We start from the raw sequence: 20,846 nt of genomic DNA on the forward strand, positions 1-20,846 counted from the left end.
ACCGACTCATTCGCACGTCTCTCTACTGGACGACGACCCAGTCTTGTCCTCCACTTTCCACATGCCTTATTGGTTCCATCGACTGCCCACTACATTGCATGCATGCTGCATGCAACGTTCTTTCAAGCATGCATGCAACGTTCTTTCACGTATGGTTTCATCCCAAATATCTGGGATTTGGCTTATGGGCCCTCCCAGATCGCCGTGGCTTATCACACAAATTCTTGGAAAAATATCTGTTATCTTTTACTTGCCCATTAACTAATGAAAATATGATGATTAAAAGAATAATTAACATATGATTTATGCTCGACTTCTGTGCATATGGATCAGATACATCGGAGTAGGGGAAAACGAGACTGCACAACTGTTTTACTACTTTGTTGAGTCCCAAAGGAACCCTTTGCGAGATCCAATCCTGATTTGGATTAGTGGAGGCCCCGGTTGCTCTGGTCTTGGCAGCTTTGTCTTTGAGAGTGGTACGTTATTCTTTATATAATATGATCATTTTAGCCATATTTTGTGGTAATTAATGGCAGCCATAGCCCCATAGGTTCACATTCCTGTATATATCAATTCTCAACATATATATTGAAGAGCTGGAAAGGTATATATTTCCGATTGATTTCATTTATAAGAGGATTCTAGCTTTCTATTTGACTCTCTTGGCATTACATAATAGAGAATAATTTGTGTAAACCTGTTTTTCTGGTGGATTGATCCCACTTTTTCTCAAGGAGCTTTCCTCGAACTTGCACGTCCGAAATTATATCTAGCATTACTTGCACTTCTGAACAGTCTTCTTAATCTGTAATCCATGCACTATTTTGCAGGCCCTTTAACTTTCAAACTAGGCAATTAAAATGGAAGCCTACCAACGCTTCATGATAAGCCATGGACATGGACCCAGGTGTGAATTTAATTGCACTTGCTTCGATCTTTTTGTGCGATTAATGCCAACCAGATTTTCATCTTTCTTACTTTTTCCATGTCAAGCAAATTATGTGTTGAACTGATGATGGTGTTTCAGGGACTTAACATCGTATATTTGGATGCACCAGTCGGAGCTGGATTCTCTTATTCTGAAACCTCAGACGGATATGCTATGGATGACTACAAATATGTGGCACAAGCCTATGAATTTATTCAGAAGGTGTCTGTTTTATTTCAAATTTGATGCAGTGTATGAGGTGTTTAAAGCTCTTTTATAAGCTAAGTTTCCAACCTGATGCAGTGGCTGATCGAACACCCTCAGTTTATGGAAAATCAACTCTACGTCGGTGGTGAATCGTACGGTGGCAAGCCTGTTCCGATGATTGTGCAACAGATTGTGATAGGTAATACAAGTTGATGAGAACCATTTCACTGAAAAGGATGAGTTCTAATTTGCCAACTTCTTACATCTCTAAAATTGGCCTTGATTTCATGATGTTGCAGGTAACGAAGCTGGAAACGTGCCCATGATTTATCTGAAAATACACGATCCAAATGTTTTTCTCAGTAACAGAGAACATGATTTTTAACTGTTGTTCCTAGAATAACTATTGTTTACTTTGTCTCCTCAAAGATCTTTGAAGCATTATGGTTCTGAATTTCCAAGTTAGGTTGGCTAAATATTGTTAAATTGTTCTCAGGGGTATATGATTGAGTCTCCAGTGACAGATTCATTCACTGACAGTAATGCAAAAATCCCACTTGCTCATCGGCTGACTCTCATCTCAGACCCAAACTCTACAAAGTAGTTTGGTGCTTAACAACTCTCTCTCTCTCTCTCTCTCTCTCTCTCTCTCTCTCTCTCTCTCTCTCTCTCTCTCTCTCTCTCTATTCAATTTTCAAATGTACGATTTACTTGTACCTAAATAATACTTATTTTAAATATTCTTTGATTAGTGAAGTTTTAGTTTTGAATGAATCAATCTGGCCCTGAGGATTGAGAGTGAGGATTGGTAGCCTCGGATCAATTTCTCCTCGAGTTACCATCCGAATTCTAAGGCTTTGAATGGGAGAGAGAAGAACAAAATGAGTAGACTGTTCGACATTTATTGTTGCTTATGTGATTCCAAAATGATTGATTCTCCCGTACAAAATTTTGGGACACTGGATTTTGTATTAGATAACCAATTGAATTGTTGCTTTAGGTCCTCTAAACATAGTATGATGTGAGATTTCATACCTAAAAGAAGGATGTTTTTCGATATGAACTTCTGAAAATGCGAAACTTTGTTATGTTTCATGCTTTCTAGTCAGCCAAAACAAGTTGCAACGGCAATTTTGTGAATGTAGAGGCCAGCAATTATCAATGCTCTTCAGACATTGATGCCATCGATCAGGTCAGTGGATCACAAAACTACTCATTTCTTAGACTATTTGATCATCAAGTCTCCACACATTCTGAGAATGGGTGATCATTTAAATTTGCAGCTGCTAAGCAAAATAAATACGCTACACATTCTGCAACCATATTGTCTTAATGGCTTCCCAGAATTAAATGAAGAATCTTTCTCAGAAAAGCCTACTTCTGCTCTTTGGTGTCCTGTAAACCTCTCTCTCTCTCTCTCTCTCTCTCTCTCTCTCTCTCTCTCTCTCTCTCAATTGACATTGTAATAACTTCAAACTTCTGGGCAGGGTTATAACCATATGCTTTGTTACAACTGGGCGAATAATAAAGGTGTCCAAGAAGCTCTTGGTGTTCGAAAGATATGTGCATTGAACCATACCGAGTTGTAAAGAGTTGAAAGTTCATCATTTTATTTGTGTATATATATATATCATAAGATTCTATCACAAAATGGAATCACTGAAATATTTTGGGTGATGTTTATCAAAACAGGGGACACTACAATTTTGGCAGTACCGTAATACTACCTTAGCTTATACTACAACAGTCACCAGTGTTGTTGGTTATCATCGAAATCTCACAAATACTGACCTACGACTTCTCGTATACAAGTAAAATCTGGCAACATACTCATAGCAACTCTGTTTCATTGTTTTTTTCACTAACTGAATATGTAGGCCCTTAACCTTTGAACCCAGAACTTCTTTGATCTCTCAAGTATAACCTTTTCACGGATCTTTTAATTCGACAGTGGTGATCATGACATTTCAGTTCCAAACATTGGCACACGAGAATGGATAAAGTCTCTAAATTTGACTGCGGATGAAAGCTGGAGAGTGTGGTCTGTTAATGGTCAAACTGCTGGGTGAGTATCAAGTTTCTGATCCCCTTAGAAATTGGAATTCTTTTCCTGAAATATGTTCTCTCGTTCTCATTGACTTGCAGGTACACGGAGGAGTTGATCAATGATTATTTCACTTTGACATATGCTACTGTAAAGGCAAGGAGGAAAGAAAAATGCTCTTTAAATCTAAACAATGCTTGATACAAATCCAAAAAAAGTTTCATATATTGTTATTCTTTGTGCAGGGAGGATGCCACTATGCTGCAGAAGACATGGTCAAGGAGTGTGCGGCCATGATAGATAGGTGGATGGCTTATTTCCCAGTTTGAAGTGTAATTGATCAAAATGTATTTGGCGATTCGACATTGTTTGAGCACATTTGGTGAAAAATAATAACTTCAGCTCTTCGAAAGGGATTGCAGATTGACAAAGAAACTCTGAGAAGTCTCCCTCTCGTCTCACCCATGGCTCAGCTTCTATGAAAGTAAGTTCCATGAAAAATGATATGAATCCAGTTCAAATCTGAAGCAACAACCCTGACCTAAAAATTTATTGCCTCACATGCACCTTATGCCTAATATAGGACTGACTCACTTATCCATTTGTTTAACTGGATCATAACTATGGAAGTGTTCCAAGTTTCTTGCTAATAATGAGCACATTTTAACTTCCGATCTGAATATAGCAAGGCAATAAGAGCGTGGGAAGGATATAATGCCCATAACTTCAACATATGGACATTCCCTCACAGCTCCAACTCATATTCACCAATTCAGATTAGGAATTTTTCTTACAGTCCCCGATGCGCAGCCTAATGAATTCGGCAGAGCGGTTTAGGGTCTGTTTGGGAACACAGCTGTTCTTAGATATTCTCAAACTTACTTCACTACTATTCACAAACTACTTCACTATTATTCACAGATGATTCTCTTAGTTTACCATGATCATCAAACTTGGATTTGGGTTTGCAACTTTGAAAATAACCATAAACTAGCAATTCAACCACTTCTTGAGCTGCAAGCAAACATGGCAACCAAATGAAGCCCACAATCACTTGAAAGGTGAAGCAGAGATTATATCATTCATTATATCCATCAAAAGAATGTGAAAACCAAATGAAATCCAAAATCACTTGAAAGGAAACATGAAACTGCACACCAGGAAAAAAAAAAAAAAAGGACTAGAGGAGTCCAAGATTGACGTATAAACAATCAAACACAAGCCAAAGACTCCATATATTGATAGGCATCAAGCCAACCAAATTGCAATGAGCTACTAGATTCATTGCTGTAGGGTGTTAACTCGCAACACTTGTTGAAACTCTTTTCCCTAAGATTATAGGATAAGATCTTACCAGGCACGTGCAACAAGAGCTCTGCCTCCTCCTCTTCATTCCTAACAACAAAAACTATAACGAACGCAACGTAAGACGAGTCACATGGGTCGAGAAAATTCCGGACCATCTCCGGAAACGCAGCAACAATTCCATCAAGATCGACCTCGTACTTCACGAACCACCCTGAATAGTCGCTCGACATCTCAAAGACTTGGAATTGGGTTGTGCCAGCACCGTAGATTTCGATGAGATGCAAATGGCCACCGGACTCTCCAAAATATCTGAACCTCCTCTTTCCCCACGCTTCAGAACCGGGAAGACTCGGCATTGTTCCGAGGATCTCCTTGTCGAGATTGAAGAACATCGCCGCTCCCGATGGACTAAGCCAATGAACTGCTCCATTCCAAAACACACCTTGGTCGAACACCATGTCGAACGGAGCGACGAACGGAGAGCCGCAAGGTCTCCAAGCGCGAGTCTTGGACGAGTATATCTCGATTTGGTAGAAGTACACTGAAACAGCAGCGCTCCGAACACAGACCACTTGGTAATACGGCGATTTGGTGGGCTCAAATGCCAGGGAAAGACCGAATATAGTGATGGGTCCGTCGGTACTTATGAAAGGAAGCCTTGAGAATTGCTTGGTGGTAGGATTGCACACGAAGTAACGATGACTTTGGCCTGTCAGTGTCTTGTTGAGTCTACGGCACAAGAGCAATCCATTGCAAGACTCTAAAATCTTGATTCGCGAAGAACATGGAGGATCAATATCGTTGTCGTTGTCTTTGTCGGTGATGAAATCAAGGGATGTGAAGGGAGGCTTAGAGTGGGTCCCATCAAGAGTGACGAACTGAAATTGTGATGGGATTCTTCTGCGGAGGAAGACGCCGGAGACAGAAACGCGGGGGTGGTGGTAGCGACGAGAGAAATGAGGATCGGAGATGAGGGAGAGCCAACGCTTGGATACGCATTTGAAGCGGACAAGGGGCTTGACAGGGAGACGGAGGAGGATCTCAGTAACAATGTCGTCGTTACCTCCAATCATCTCAGCTGCAGCTGTGGGGCCGCTCGGATTTTTGTTTCCGGCAGTACTCGCCATACTATAGATGTCGAAAACTTTCCAAAACCGAGCTCTGCTTGACGGAGACTTCGAAAGTAAAGATCAAGGGCCCAGGTACTGTAGTCGATGAACGACGAAAGAATAGACAACCAAAAGAGAATTATGTTGCTTGCCCTCGTATAGAAGCAAGCTTTTCTCTTTCTTTAACAACCGCCATTAACACCATTACAAAGACCGTCCAAGACGCGAAAGGTGCTTATAAATTTATAATTGGCTGGAGAGACAAGCACATTTTATTCGAGAATTTCGAGGGCGTTGATGCCGGCAACAATCCAGCCATAGCCAAACTTACGTGAATCCTGAACTGTAAATAACGGTGATCGGATCGATTGATTACACTTTTTTTAAATCATAAAAATATTAAAGGGCAGTGCTAGCGTGCCGCCGCTGGGCGTGCCCGCCAGCACAAAACTCTATTTTTATTTTTATATTTTTTTAATATATTTAAATATTTTTTAAAAAATATATTAAAAAATAAAAAAAAATACATCAAGACATTAAAAACTACTTTCTTGATTATTAAATAAAATATAGAAACAGTCAAAATAAGATAATAAACTGAGACAGTTTACTAACATTTTCTAATATTAAATACGAAGAGACGATTTTTTGAGTTTTACGTTTCATTATCTTGACGTAACAAAATTGTCTTTAAGATATGAAAGTTTGCAGTCGATTTTATAAAAGTGAATTTATAAATTGAGAATTTGAGGTAAGTAAGCATAATTAATTAAATATATTTTATAATAAAAATAATATTACAATTTAATAATCGTATTAATTTATAAATTTATCATTATAAAATCAACTAAAATATTTTTCAAATAAATATTTACAATAAGTTATGTTATCAAATGTAATTATGCATAATAAAATTTTAAGATGAGTAATATTAGGTATAAGTCTTAAATAGATAAACTTTATATAAGTCATTTATAAAAAGTGGATCTCACTAATAAATAATAGTTTTTTTTACACTTTTTTTTTAAGTAGGTCTATTTTTTTATAAGAAAAATTATATACGGCAGCCTCACATTTTTTTATACCATTTAAATATGTGATTTTACTATTTTATCTTCTTTGATTCTACATTTCAAAAATTCTAATTTATTGAATGTGAAACTACTGTGTAACATGTCTCTTTTTATATAAAATTGTATAATATTTATCTATTTAAAGCTTGTATAAATATTTTTTTCATTAAGTAATGTGTATATTTCAAGTCACTTCTCGTTTAAGCAATCGATTTATGAAATCATATCAGTCATTGATGTTTTACTTCAATCATTATAATTAATTAAAATTTACTCATCATTCATATATTATATATAATTTTTTATTTTTTTTAATTTTTTCTCTTATCAAATATATAATGTATGAATGATAAATAGAAAATTTTAATTACTTTATGAATAATAAAATAATAAAAAATTAAAAAAATTAGAAAAAAATAAAAATAAATATAGTGTGTTGTGTGTGAAGATAATGAATGAGTAATACTATATACAGTCATTTTTGTGTACTCTCTACACTCATAATAGTAAGAGAAATTTCATTTGCAATCTCCAAGTGTAGACTGCATATGCAGGCCCTTTATTAAAAGAGAAAAAAATATTATTTTAGGAGAGATATTTTAATCATTTTAAAAAAATTTAAAGTTAAAATTGCTTGTACTTGCATTGCAGTCCCCAAATGGAGACTGTACGTAGTATTGCTCAGTAAGTAAAATGTATAGAGAATATACAAAAGTGACTGTATGTATCATTACTATTTTTATAAATGTCTTTCCATTAAATTATCATCCAAAATTCTAATAGATATGTTATACAAAATCATTCTTTAAATTTAATGCGATCTTAAGGTTATATTCTTTTAATAATAACAATTTAATTCAGTTATACAAATATGCAAATTAATTACAAGTTAAATATATTGACACACAATTAATTTGTTTATTAAATTATTTATTTATTGATAGAAATTAAATTATTTATTTAGATTTACATAATTCGATTTGAGTCTTATTACGTTAATCGTGGTACCTTATGTTGAATTGACATAAAGTTTCCCCTAATGTCAAGTTATAATATAGGGACAGCAATAATTACATATTTAATCCTCACAAGTAAAATGTGTCGATAAAACAAAAAGTCAATAATAACTCATTAAAAAAATCACAAATTCTTTTCTATATGACTTTTTTTTATTGGTCCAATAATGAGACAATTTTTAAGGCAGATATTAATTGCATTAACCTAAGGGTGGCCATATATTTTGAAAGGATTACTTTGTAAATTGTTATAGATGTTTTTCACCGCTATTTACATGCGATCACCTGTAATAAAATAATTGAGTGGCTTGAAGGTTTTGGAAAACGTTTCTGATACCTAAATCAGTAATCACAAGGAAAAATCTATTTTCTATATCAGATAGCTTTCATGTATCTAGATTGTTTGTATATGTAGAGTTCGTGAGACTTTTGTTATTATATGATAGCGGGTTTATTAATAGAACACTTTTGATACCTAAGTCAGTAATCACAATGGAAAACTCCATTTTTCTATATCAATGAATTAGATAGTTTTCATGTACCTAGGTTGTTTGTGTATATAGAGTTCGCGAGACTTTTGTTATTATATAATAGCAGGTTTATCCACTATTTAAAATTACCTTAACCCCGAAGTTACCACCCTTTGGCAATATGGCATATCCTTAATATCACTTTTCTAATGTATATATTACCTGTCAATTTGAAGCAGATTCAGCTACAACATGAACCTTTGATACGTTTCTAAAGAATTAATAAAGAAATAATTATCCTAATATACTATTTATTTATATATTTATTTTGTCTATTTTGATAATTGATATTTGTCCGAATCATTGTTGGCTTAATTTCAAAGTACTTTATCATGTGGTGAGTCATGACAAGTGATAGCATGGGTTTCATATTTAATAATTCCCACAAGCAAAATGTGGTCACTAAAAAAGGACAATGATTAATAAAAAACAAAAGAAAAATCTCAATAATGCCTTCTCCATATCTTTGCTCCCACGATAAGAAATATTTTAAGACACATTATGAGTCCATGACAATTAATTTAATCGTAGGATTATGAGTGTAGATCCAACTGAACTTTATTTTTTATGGTTTTTATTTTTCTTCAGAAACAGTAATATTATAAATAGTCGTAAAGTGTGCAAATGTTATATAGTCGCTTAGAAAAATAATAGTGTTCATATTAAAAAATTAATTTATTTTCATATAGATCTTGTATTTATTTATTTTTTTAAAAATAATTATACAATATTTACACACTTACGACTGAAACTGTTACGCAAATAGAGTTTTGCCAATTCAAGGTAAACTTTTCATTGATGATTTGCATATATTTATACACGTTGAGAGAATGAATAAAAGGAATATTTTCTGTTACAAAACTTGAGAGAAAATGCTAACTAATTATCTATTGTTATATTCTAGAATATTTTGGTGTCTGCTGTTTGTATGCTAACTAGCACTATCCTTTAAATTTTTGGTTTAGTTGTGATCAAGATATATTATTGAAGAGAAGAGTGGATCTTGACCACCATCGATTTCAGACACACGTGATGCCCCAATGAAATTAAACGGTAAATACTTTTAAATAAGTGTTTGGATGAAGATAAATAATCAAATCTATATCTTTCTCTTAATTTAAATCATTGGGATAAGTAGAGATTTAAGATGATATTAAAATGAGTAATGTTATATACTATATTTTCATTTCATTACGTAAGATGTGACATATTTATTATAATCATGCATATTTATCACTATTAGATGATTATAATAAATGTGTCATATTTTACGTAGTGGATTAGTGAAAGTAAATTGGCAATGTGATATATAAAATTTTTCTATTAAAATAGAAGTCTTCAAATTCAACTTCTCATCGTTACACTCCATTCTATTTAATTAAGGGTTTTGCTACATACAGTCGCCAGATGCAATCGGTGTGCAGTCGGCTGTACGGAATGAATAAAAAAAAATTATAAATTTTTTTTTTATATTCAAGGGGACCTACAGGAATTATAAAAAGTTATAAAAATAATTTTTTTTTTTCATGTAGGTCCCGTATTAATTTTTTTTTACAGCCGACTGCATCTGCCGACTGCAAAAAGTATTTCTCTTTAATTAAAGAGAAATAATATTTACAGTTTTATAGTGGACAAGTCTCATGTATTATTTCTTAAAAAAATTATAAATTTAGGATTCATATAAAAAAAATTATTTTTTTTAATGGTTGACCATATTTTTTCCAACGAGAGTGTGTAACACTAAGTTTGGATCCTCATCCCACTTCAACTCATCTCATATAATTATTATAATTTTTTTAAATTCCAACATAAAATATAATAAACAATTTAATTTTTTCAAATCTCGAAATAATAATAATATTAAAAAATAATTTTCTAATAATATTTTATTCAACCTTTAACTTTTATCTTAATTCAACTCAACTTAATTCAATTCAATTCAACTCAGCATCCAATCGTAGAAGACTGTATTTAGTATTATTTTTAATTAAATATTATATGTTTGGAATCAGTTAACCCACTTGAAGGCGTTACCTCCCAATGTGGAGCAATTTGTTCCAATTCTTTAGTACAATGTTGGACACAAAGCATTCAGCAATGATTGTCCATTGCCAATTTTCAAATGATGCATGAAAAGTGGTGCACACAAAGCATAATGCTTTGTTTCCCAATTGCCAAAGTTCGAAGATGAGATACTTTTGGTTTTTTCTTCCCGAGAAAGGGCTCAAAATTGAGTATCAGATTCAGATGTGAACAATAAATAAATTATAAAAATTTTATATATAATCATTATTATATATTTTTGTATACATTTTATTAATATAATTGATTGTATTATTTTTTTAATATAAAATAATTATATTAGCTATTATTTTTTAATATAAAATAATTATATTAGCTAATTATATTAATAAAATATATAAAATTATTCTCTGTAATTTTCGGAGGGAAATTACTTTATAGACATCAATGATCAAACATGTGATGAATAAAAAAAAAAAAAAGACGTGAAACGTGTTGAAACATAAAAGGGGAAACAAAAGATAAAACGTCTGAGCTGTCCACCTTGCATTATCGGTTTCATCATTGTCAGGGGACTCACAATAGTTTATTCATTAGACCTTTTAAAATATATCATTAAAATTTATTTTTTTATTTTATATATTAATTTTTATAATAGACTATACATTAATTTATTTATTTTTTTATATTATTTAAATAATAATTTTTATTTTTTTAAACATTTTCTTTCTATCAATAAATTTGTAATATCCATATTTTTTTTTATATTTACAATATATTATTATATATAATGTAATATAATTCAGTCCTATAAATATAAAATAAAATTATATAAGTTAAATAAAAATAAAAAATAAAATCAAATATGAAAAATTGGATAAATAATATTTCCAAGATTTAAAAAAAAAATAAAATAAAATAGAGGTGTTTTAAATGATGAACAATAAAAAGAATTTGAATTGAAATGTAAAAAAGATAAAAGGAAATGAGTGAGTAAATGAAGTATAAATAATAATAATAAAAAATTATTTGAATGATGAACAATATCATCTACATGTAGCGGTGTATCGGGTTACTGTAGCAATTTATATTTTATAAAATTTTTTATCTAATCAAATGGAGCTCATTTTATAAACATTCCTTTAAATATTTTACATTTTTTATATTATACATGAGCCATTGAAAATGCTCTAAGGAATATTAAATTCTTAGCTACTTCTTCACCTTCCAACTTTTAGGACATGTTCCGAACGAAGTGGTTCTTAAATATTTTTAAATTATTTCATTATTATTAATTATTAATGAACTATTGGTTATTTTTATTATTGATAAACTATTTCATTACCGGATATTCTAAAATATTCTTAATATACAAACAAGTCCTTAAGTTATTGCCTAGACCTTATTATTGTCTATATAAATATTTTGGACAATATTAAAAAAGTATTAAGTATTATAAAATTTATTTTATGTGTTTATTTTTCTCCTACTTAAAACCCACAATTTCAAATATAATTTCTTTTAAAGAAAAATAACTTGATCATAGCATGTATCTATCCAATAGAGCTGATTTTCTACTGTATTTTATTTTAAAGGTCTACCACTAATTAGTATTCAGCTTTTTCATTTGGCCACTTATTTTATGACAACATGCTATGCTAACAAGATGATTTTCATGAAGGAAAATTTTATATACTATTCTCTCATCTTATTAAATAAGGTGTGACACGTTTATTATCACACTTAATAATATATTTATCATCATTAAATAATTATTTATTACATTCTTCTTTATCATCTAATAATGATAAATATACCATATCTTACTTAATAGGATGAAAATAAAATAAGAATATAGTGTATCGAGTATTCTCTTTACAAAAAATTAGATCTAATAAAAAATAATTTTTTATATAGATCCCTGAATTTTGTTTAAAAAAATATGTAAGATTTATGTATTTTAAATTTTAAAAATTAAATAAAATATTATTTTTTAATATTTTTATTATTTAAAAATTTAAAAAAATTAAATTATTTATTATGTTTTATGTAAAATTTTAAGAAAGTTTGTTAATCAGACTACCCATTCTCAATGATTTTCACGTGTAATTCCAGCCGAACAAATAATTAAAAAATCCAGATCGTACAACAGGTTGTTGGAAAAAGAAAAACCTACCAATACCATAAATATTATTAGTTAATTTAAGTGTTCACCTCGATTTTCAGTTTTACACCCGCAAAAATCGTGGTCATTACTATTTCCATTACAAAAATTCTATAAGAAGGAATTTATATATATATTTTTTTGTATATTTTATTGACATAATTAAATATATATTAAAAATAATTAATATAGTCAATAAAATAAATAAAATATATGTAAAAATAATTATATATAATATTATTTTATTATTATTTTAAATTTGATGATGCGTCCAATTGGCAGGTAAGGACAACCTTTGCATGGACATGGACAAAATCAATTATTATTCTTTTCATGGAGAGTGTTTAAAGAAAAAATGATAAACAGATTGAATCTGACCAAATAGGACCCAATCGGTATGTTTGGTTCCATTCGTAAATGGCTCTAAATCAGTTTGTTATCAGTGTTCATATTTTAAAAATTGGTTTCTATCGAATCGGATTGATATATATTTTTAATTTTTATATTATATATAAATTATTATTTATATAATTATTTATATTATATTATATGTATTATATGTTAAATTATTAATTAATATAATATAAAATTTTAATCTTATTATTCATGTCTATTAATATTATAACATAAAACTAATATAATATTTGAGATAACATAAAATTAATATGAAAAGTTTTAATATAACATTAGATTTATGATATAACATAAATTAATCTTATATTTTTAATATAGCATTTGAATTTTGATATTAACATATATAAATTTTAATTTTATAATTTTTTAGTCAAAAATTATAAAATGAGGGATATGGGTCAATCACTTGCTAAAATTTTATTCGAGTATAATTTTATTTATCCGTAAAATTAAAAAAACTAGACCGAACAGAATCGAAACTAAAAAAACTGAAATTTCCAATTATGATAATTAATCGATTTGATATTAATTTTTAAATTTTAAAAATTGATTCATACTTATTCGATTCTACAAAATGTTCAAAACCAAACTTGTTACCTCCCTAGTCGTAAGTGTGGATCCCTCTATCGTAGGCCCCAATAAGATGCTTCATATGCTGGCCACAACCACATGGGATAACTACTTTGAGAGCATTGACAATGTGTGATGACCCGCTTTTACGTGTATTTTCACTGAAGGATTGTTTTTATTTTAATTAATATATCAGTTATTTTATTTTAATTTATTTACGTTTTAAAAATTGGGTTTTAATTTAATTTAATTTATTTGAGGTTGTATTTTATTTCTTTTAGTTGTTTTGTGGTTTTAATCTTTTTGGCGGTTTGTTTCGTTTTCCCGGATTGAGGACTGGACCTCATCTCTTTTCACATCCTTTTTCATTTTTTCTCTTTTTCCTTTTTCTTTTTCCCTTTCTTTTCTTTTTCTTCTTTTTCTTTTTTTTTCTTTCTTTCTTTCTTTCTTCTCCCGCTCGACCGAACCCCCCCGTGCTCTCTCTCTCTCCTCCCTCTCCCTCACGCCGGCGTCACCTTCTCTCTACCCTACCGCCACCGTCCGGCCACCGTTCGGCCTCCCACCGGTCCCATTCTCTTCCTCTCCCTCCGGTGCACCACCCCTCCAAAACCCACCCCCAACCGGCCGGTCGTTTGGCCGGAAAAGCACCAAGAAGGGCGCACGGATTTTGCTCCGATCCGCCGCCGTCGCTCCACCTCCGGCCACCATTTCTTCACCACTTCATCACCGGTCCCTTGCCGTCCTAACCCACCTATTTCCGGCCTCCAACGACCACCGGAACAGCTCCTACGAGCTTAGTTTCCGTTTTGGGTAATCCGGCCATTTCCGGCCATTCCGCCGCCACCCACGGCCGTTCGTCACTTCCAATAGCTTCACAACCATCCCTAGACCATACCCTATCAATCTCGTGTCCTAGTTTGTCTCCGTTCAAAAGTGGGTAATTTATTACCCACGGCAACAGTGTAAATTACACTGTTACGTTGCTTTTCCTCCGCCGTTTGCAACGCCGCTTGTTTTCTAAAATTGCTGTATAGCGCTGTAAGTATTTTCCAAACCCTATTTTCAGATTTTAATATATATTGCTCATTCAATTATTTATTGTTGTTGGTTGTTGATTCCGGACTAAGTCCGAGGAGTTTCGGGGGTCGGATGGATGGAGGACGGAGTTGCCTGTTTATTTGTTTTATGTTGTTTGATTATTTTATTATGCATTGTTATGACATTACATGGTGCATGCACGGGTGTTTGTGGATTTATGTGAAAAGTCGGTGTTTTGGCGTAAGTGTGTTGCGGGTGCGTGTGTATCACGAGCCCAAGCCGGGATGGGTTATTATCTCGGTGGAGCTCCTCTGGTCACTCGGGAGCGGAATAAACTGAGTGATGTCCCCTGAGTTGTCGAGAGAGATGACGGGAGCGGGGCTAGGGGATGCTTGGCTACGAACGCGCCGGGCGTGGAACCGGGCATCGCCCTACTCACCGACTCCGTGGCCCTTCGCTGGCGAGGGCTAGAGGATGCTTGGCTACGCACGCGCGGGAGGCGCGGAACTGGGCATCGCTCGTTAGGTGTCACATGCGTGGTGGTACTCTACGGTGTGACACTGGAGCCAGGGTGTGCGGATGACCCCTAGGGGAGGTCATGGTGCATACGGTTAAAATTGGATAATGGTTTATGAGGCCAAATGGGACTTTTGGCGTGGGCCAGATGGACTTCTGGCGAGATATTGGGCCGGATGGACTTCTGGCGAGATATTGGGCCAAATGGACTTTTGGCGGCCAAATGTGACTTTTGGCGTGTTTTTCGGAAAGGATGTGTTTTTGGGTCAAATGGATTTTTTGGCGTGTGTGGAAAACTTGTGTTTGATGGGCTTTGTGCATTGGGCATGGTTCATGCATGTTGTTTGAGTTTTATGTGTTTTTATCTGGTAGTGTTTGGGTTTTACTTACCTGCGGTACCATTCGTGGTTCCGTAGCTTTTGGTGCAGAGTTAGAGGACGAAGAGGAGGAGGCTGAGCCCGAGGATGCGGCTCCGCCGGGTTGCTGATGCTATCTTTTATATTTGTTTAAACTGTATTTGGGTTTTTTGTAATATTTTATTTATGTATGTTTTAAACAGCTTGTATTACGTTAAGAAAAATTATGGTACTTAGTTATGACTTTCGTTATCCGCTGCGTGTTTCTCTGTACACATCTGTTGCCTTGCACACACTTGGCACCCGCCGATGGGATGGTGACCCGGGTTGTCACCATCCGGACGCCTCAATTTCCCCGTGTTCGGGCGTGGGGATTTGGGGGCGTCACAGGTGGTATCAGAGCGGTTTGGCTCTGGGTAAAACCACATGTCCCGTAGGTAGTACCAGAATGTTTTTAAAGTTGTGTTTTAAAATTTATTTTAAGTAAAGTTGCTATTTAACATGTTTTATTTGGTTTATTGATTTGAGCTTGTTTGCTTGTTTTTATTTATTTAGTTATGTTATTGCATGCTGGTTTCTTTTGTTTCTGGCTGTATGGTGTTGGTTTTGGTTTTTGGTTTTATGATGGTTTTATTTGTTTTCTTAAAGGAGGGTCAAGAGTGCTGTTGTGACAAGAGTATGGGGAGACTAGGGAGACCAAGGAAAAATACTCAGGAACCACAGGAAAATACCTCCAGAAATGACTCCATAGCCGAAGCAATTCGGCAGATGACGGAGTTTATGCAACAGAGTGCGAGGTCCCAACAGGCAGGGCCTTGGCCACCACAAGGACCTTGGCCACCACAAGGGGGTCCTTGGCCACCATCAGGAGGGCCTTGTCCACCATCAGGAGGGCCTTATCCACCGTCAGGAGAGCCTTGTCCGCAACAAGGAGGGTATTGGCCACAACCAGGAGGTCCCTGGCCATATCAGGGAGGGCCTTGGATGTATCCAGGAGGGTCCAGTAGCATGGTGCAAGCCGGATGCACCTATGAGCGCTTCTTGGCGCATCGGACCCCACACTTCACTGGAAATGAGGATCCAATTCAGGCTGGAAAATGGATTAAAGATCTGGAGAAGACTTTTGAGGTGTGTGGGTGCACTGAGGCACAACAAGTACTTTACGCCAGCTACCTCTTGCAAGGCACTGCTTCTGATTGGTGGGATACCAAGAGGGTGCTGTTGGAATCTGAACTGGGATCTTTCGCTGCGGTGACCTGGCAGCGTTTCAAGAAGGAGTTCAATGACCGCTTCTTTCCCGCATCGGTAAGGAAGCAAAAGGCAAGAGAGTTCTCCAATCTGGTCCAAGGGGGCGCGACAGTGGAGTTGTACGCCCGGAGGTTCATAGAACTTGAGCGGTTTGCTCCTCACCTTGTCGCCACTGAGGAGATGCGAGCAGATCGTTTTCAGGAGGGGTTGCGTCATGACATACGCCGCATGGTGGTCAGCCATCGGATAACCACTTTTCAGGAGTCAGTGGATGTGGCCACCCTTATAGAGCGGGAAAATAATCTGAGTATGGGCTCCCCTTCAGGGCAAAAGAGGTGGAGTTTTTCTGGTGAAAGAAGCAGCTCGGGTTCGCCTCAGAAGTTTGTTCAGCGGACCGGAACTCGACCTCAAGCATCCTCAAGTGTTCGCATGGGAGGACGTATGCCTGTTTGTGGAGTTTGTAATAGAGCTCATGAGGGCGAGTGTCGGACGAGTAGCGGACCCCAGTGTTATCGGTGCGGCCAAGTGGGGCATATTGCTCGGGATTGCCCCGTTAGAGCTCAAGGAAGCCGTGGAGGTAGACACGGTGGAAGAACCAACCCGAGACAAGCAGTGCAAGCCCGGGTTTATGCTGTCACACCCGGAGAGGTGGATGATGAGGCACCAGCGACCCATGATGCTGGAGTCATGGCCGGTATGAGTCTAATCTAATCATTCGTGATGAATGCCTTGTGTGGTTTTGTTTTGTTTTATATATATGTTATCGAGGCTTAAAGAGAATGGCATGATCTGGGTGATCTTTTAGGGAAGTAGAATAATTGAGTTCTTTGGTTCCGTGGAGTTTATGAAATGGTCTTTAATGTAGTAGGTTGTAAGTTCCACAAATTTCGATGTTAGATTTTATGAAGTTTCGACAAGTTTTAAAGTTTGGGGCCTTATAGATTTTAGGAATATAAGTTTATGGTAATTAAGGTGTTAGGTTCGACAAGCTTTGGGAGGAAATAATTAAATTTCGAGTTTTAGATTTCGTGATTTGGATGAGTAATTTGGTGGCAATTGAGGCTTTAGATTTTACAAGCTTTTAAGGTAAATGATTTGGATTAAAACCACCAATCTTGAGAATTTCAGAAAATGATTTATTATCTATTAATGTTTTAGAATTTGGAAGATTTGGGAGTCGATTTTTCTTTTATAGGGATGTAAGTTCTTTGATCTTAGAAGTTTCGGAAGATGATTCTTATTTGATTTAAGGTTTTAGAATGGTAGAGTTGAAGGACTGGTTGATAATAAGAATTGAGTTCTTAGTTTTACAGACTTAGTGCTGTAGCTTGATCTACTCTAGTGAGTGATTAGTTGTAACCATTAAAATGGAGTTGTTTCGAGTTGAGTTATTGATATGAAAATTTTTCTAGAGTAGATTCCTTTGAGGATTGGAAGTAATGATCTAGTTCATGTATTTCTTTGAGGATTGAAGATATCGAACTAGTTTAGAAAATAATTACTGTTATAGCTCGAGGTTATAGTGATAGGTTTTAGGATTGATTCATGCCGAGTGAGGATAATAGATGATGCAGGTTTTAGAAAATGAATTTTTGTTTATTTTGAGGATAAGGTACGGATGTTGGAAATGGAAGTGATGGATCACTTATCCGTTAGAATGATTATTGATCTTAGCTAAGGGGTACATGAGATCCATTTATAATGGTGGTGAGGGTGTATGGATTTCGGAGAGTACAAATCCTAGTCTCTTTTTGGCTTTGAGTTGTTTGGTAAGTGAATGGAATGTACAATTGAAGTGGGTTACCAATTGGAGTGATGGTTGGCATTAATGGTTGAGTCTATCTTCAAGAATTAATTGTGACTTGAGGTCACACAGGAATTTAAATTGGTGAGGCTATACTTTTCTTTGGAGATCAAGTATCTAGTTGGGAGAATTGGGGATATGGTTATATAGCTTGAAAGGAGATCGTTAGGTCACCATGTGTGGAGTATGAAGTAATGAATCTTGGAAGTTGAAACCTATGCATCAAAGGTGGGTAGCATGATCATATGTATGAGGTAATAAAACATTAGGATTCATGAGTGTTGTTTAATGGTTTTGATGGATTGAAGATTTGAACAGTATGATCTGTCTTGAGATTTTGTTTGTGAAGTGCTATTGAAGGAATTAGTTGTGCTAAAACTAAAGTTTTTGAGGGTATAAGTAGGTGAGTGAGTTCCCAAGAGCGTTTTGATTATGTCTAGGTGAAGTCAATGGGAGTTTATAGTGAGCTAGTTATTGCAAGATTAGATATTATTCAAAATATAGGTTATGAGCTTGAAGTGTGGGATATCGGATAGAGGTTATAGGCGCCCTTGTTGGTTGGCAGGGAAGGACTTGGGCCTTTTGGAGATGTTCCTTATCTTTAGAAGAGACAAGTGTATTTTGGGGATGATGTTATATGTTTTCAAATTGGGGCCTGGAGGTTGATTAGTACTGGTTCTGTCATCAATCAATGGATGTATTTTGCGGAATGTTGGTTTTCGATTGGGGCAGCAATGGCCAACTGAGGAATGAGTGGAGATTTGAGGTTTTTGGAGGTATATGATTTTCTATGGAAAAGTGATAAAGGTTTTATTATGATTAGGTGTGGCTTGAGCTTATACTTCATGATATTAATTTTGAGGATATAGCCTTTATGTATTTTGGTGAGTTATCAGAGTGTGCGCGAAAGCGTGATTTTTGGAGATTCTTAGGAGTTCAAATTTTGTGTTGATGTTGAGGATTTAGTAGTGATTCGAAATTTTAATGGGAGATTAATCTTTTGGTCGTACAATTTGGTTTATTGATGGTTAATTTTGGAGGTGGCTATTAGGTTACCAAGGTTGGAATAGGATGAAAATTCGGAAGGTAAAGCAGAGGCGTCGTCGATATTAGCAATTTATGGTGTGAAGTTAATAACCATTGGATTTGTTGGGAGTTGTTGATGATATGTATCTCTCAAATATGTTTGGAGTTGTATGTTGTATCTGTTTGGCGCTGATGGTTGATCTTGCAAATTTCGAGGACGAAATTTGTTTTTAAGGGGGGAAGGATGTGATGACCCGCTTTTACGTGTATTTTCACTGAAGGATTGTTTTTATTTTAATTAATATATCAGTTATTTTATTTTAATTTATTTGCGTTTTAAAAATTGGGTTTTAATTTAATTTAATTTATTTGAGGTTGTGTTTTATTTCTTTTAGTTGTTTTGTAGTTTTAATCTTTTTGGCGGTTTGTTTCGTTTTCCCGGAGTGAGGACTGGACCTCATCTCTTTTCACATCCTTTTTCCTTTTTTCTCTTTTTCCTTTTTCTTTTTCCCTTTCTTTTCTTTTTCTTCTTTTTCTTTTTTTTTTCTTTCTTTCTTTCTTTCTTCTCCCGCTCGACCGAACCCCCCCCGTGCTCTCTCTCTCTCCTCCCTCTACCTCACGCCGGCGTCACCTTCTCTCTACCCTACCGCCGCCGTCCGGCCACCGTTCGGCCTCCCACCGGTCCCATTCTCTTCCTCTCCCTCCGGTGCACCACCCCTCCAAAACCCACCCCCAACCGGCCGGCCGTTTGGCCGGAAAAGCACCAAGAAGGGCGCACGGATTTTGCTCTGATCCGCCGCCGTCGCTCCACCTCCGGCCACCATTTCTTCACCACTTTATCACCGGTCCCTTGCCGTCCTAACCCACCTATTTCCGGCCTCCAACGACCACCGGAACAACTCCTACGAGCTTAGTTTCCGTTTTGGGTAATCCGGCCATTCCGCCGCCACCCACGGCCGTTCGTCACTTCCAATAGCTTCACAACCATCCCTAGACCATACCCTATCAATCTCGTGTCCTAGTTTGTCTCCGTTCAAAAGTGGGTAATTTATTACCCACGGCAACAGTGTAAATTACACTGTTACGTTGTTTTTCCTCCGCCGTTTGCAACGCCGCTTGTTTTCTAAAATTGCCGTATAGCGCTGTAAGTATTTTCCAAACCCTATTTTCAGATTTTAATATATATTGCTCATTCAATTATTTATTGTTGTTGGTTGTTGATTCCGGACTGAGTCCGAGGAGTTTCGGGGGTCGGATGGATGGAGGACGGAGTTGCCTGTTTATTTGTTTTATGTTGTTTGATTATTTTATTATGCATTGTTATGACATTACATGGTGCATGCACGGGTGTTTGTGGATTTATGTGAAAAGTCGGTGTTTTGGCGTAAGTGTGTTGCGGGTGCGTGTGTATCACGAGCCCAAGCCGGGATGGGTTATTATCTCGGTGGAGCTCCTCTGGTCACTCGGGAG

General features: G+C 35.3%; 1 protein-coding gene and 1 pseudogene across 1 annotated transcript; one reads left to right on the forward strand and one right to left on the reverse strand.

Moving 5' to 3' along the window:
- The first annotated feature begins 817 nt into the window (after nt 1-817).
- Nucleotides 818-3,835, forward strand: LOC122296924 (annotated as a pseudogene).
- A 385-nt stretch (nt 3,836-4,220) lies between these two features.
- On the reverse strand, nt 4,221-5,963 carry LOC122295803 (F-box protein At5g07610). The gene has a single exon (XM_043105059.1). The coding sequence runs from the start codon at nt 5,615-5,617 to the stop codon at nt 4,394-4,396; it is 1,224 nt and encodes a 407-aa protein (XP_042960993.1). The 5' UTR covers nt 5,618-5,963; the 3' UTR covers nt 4,221-4,393.
- Nucleotides 5,964-20,846: the final 14,883 nt, after the last annotated feature.

The sequence above is a fragment of the Carya illinoinensis genome, chromosome 15 (genome assembly GCF_018687715.1).
Source record: "Carya illinoinensis cultivar Pawnee chromosome 15, C.illinoinensisPawnee_v1, whole genome shotgun sequence".
NCBI lineage: Eukaryota > Viridiplantae > Streptophyta > Magnoliopsida > Fagales > Juglandaceae > Carya > Carya illinoinensis.

Excerpts from the sequence above, each read along its gene's own strand:
- LOC122295803 (XM_043105059.1), bottom strand. The coding sequence starts at position 5,617 with ATGGCGAGTACTGCCGGAAACAAAAATCCGAGCGGCCCCACAGCTGCA.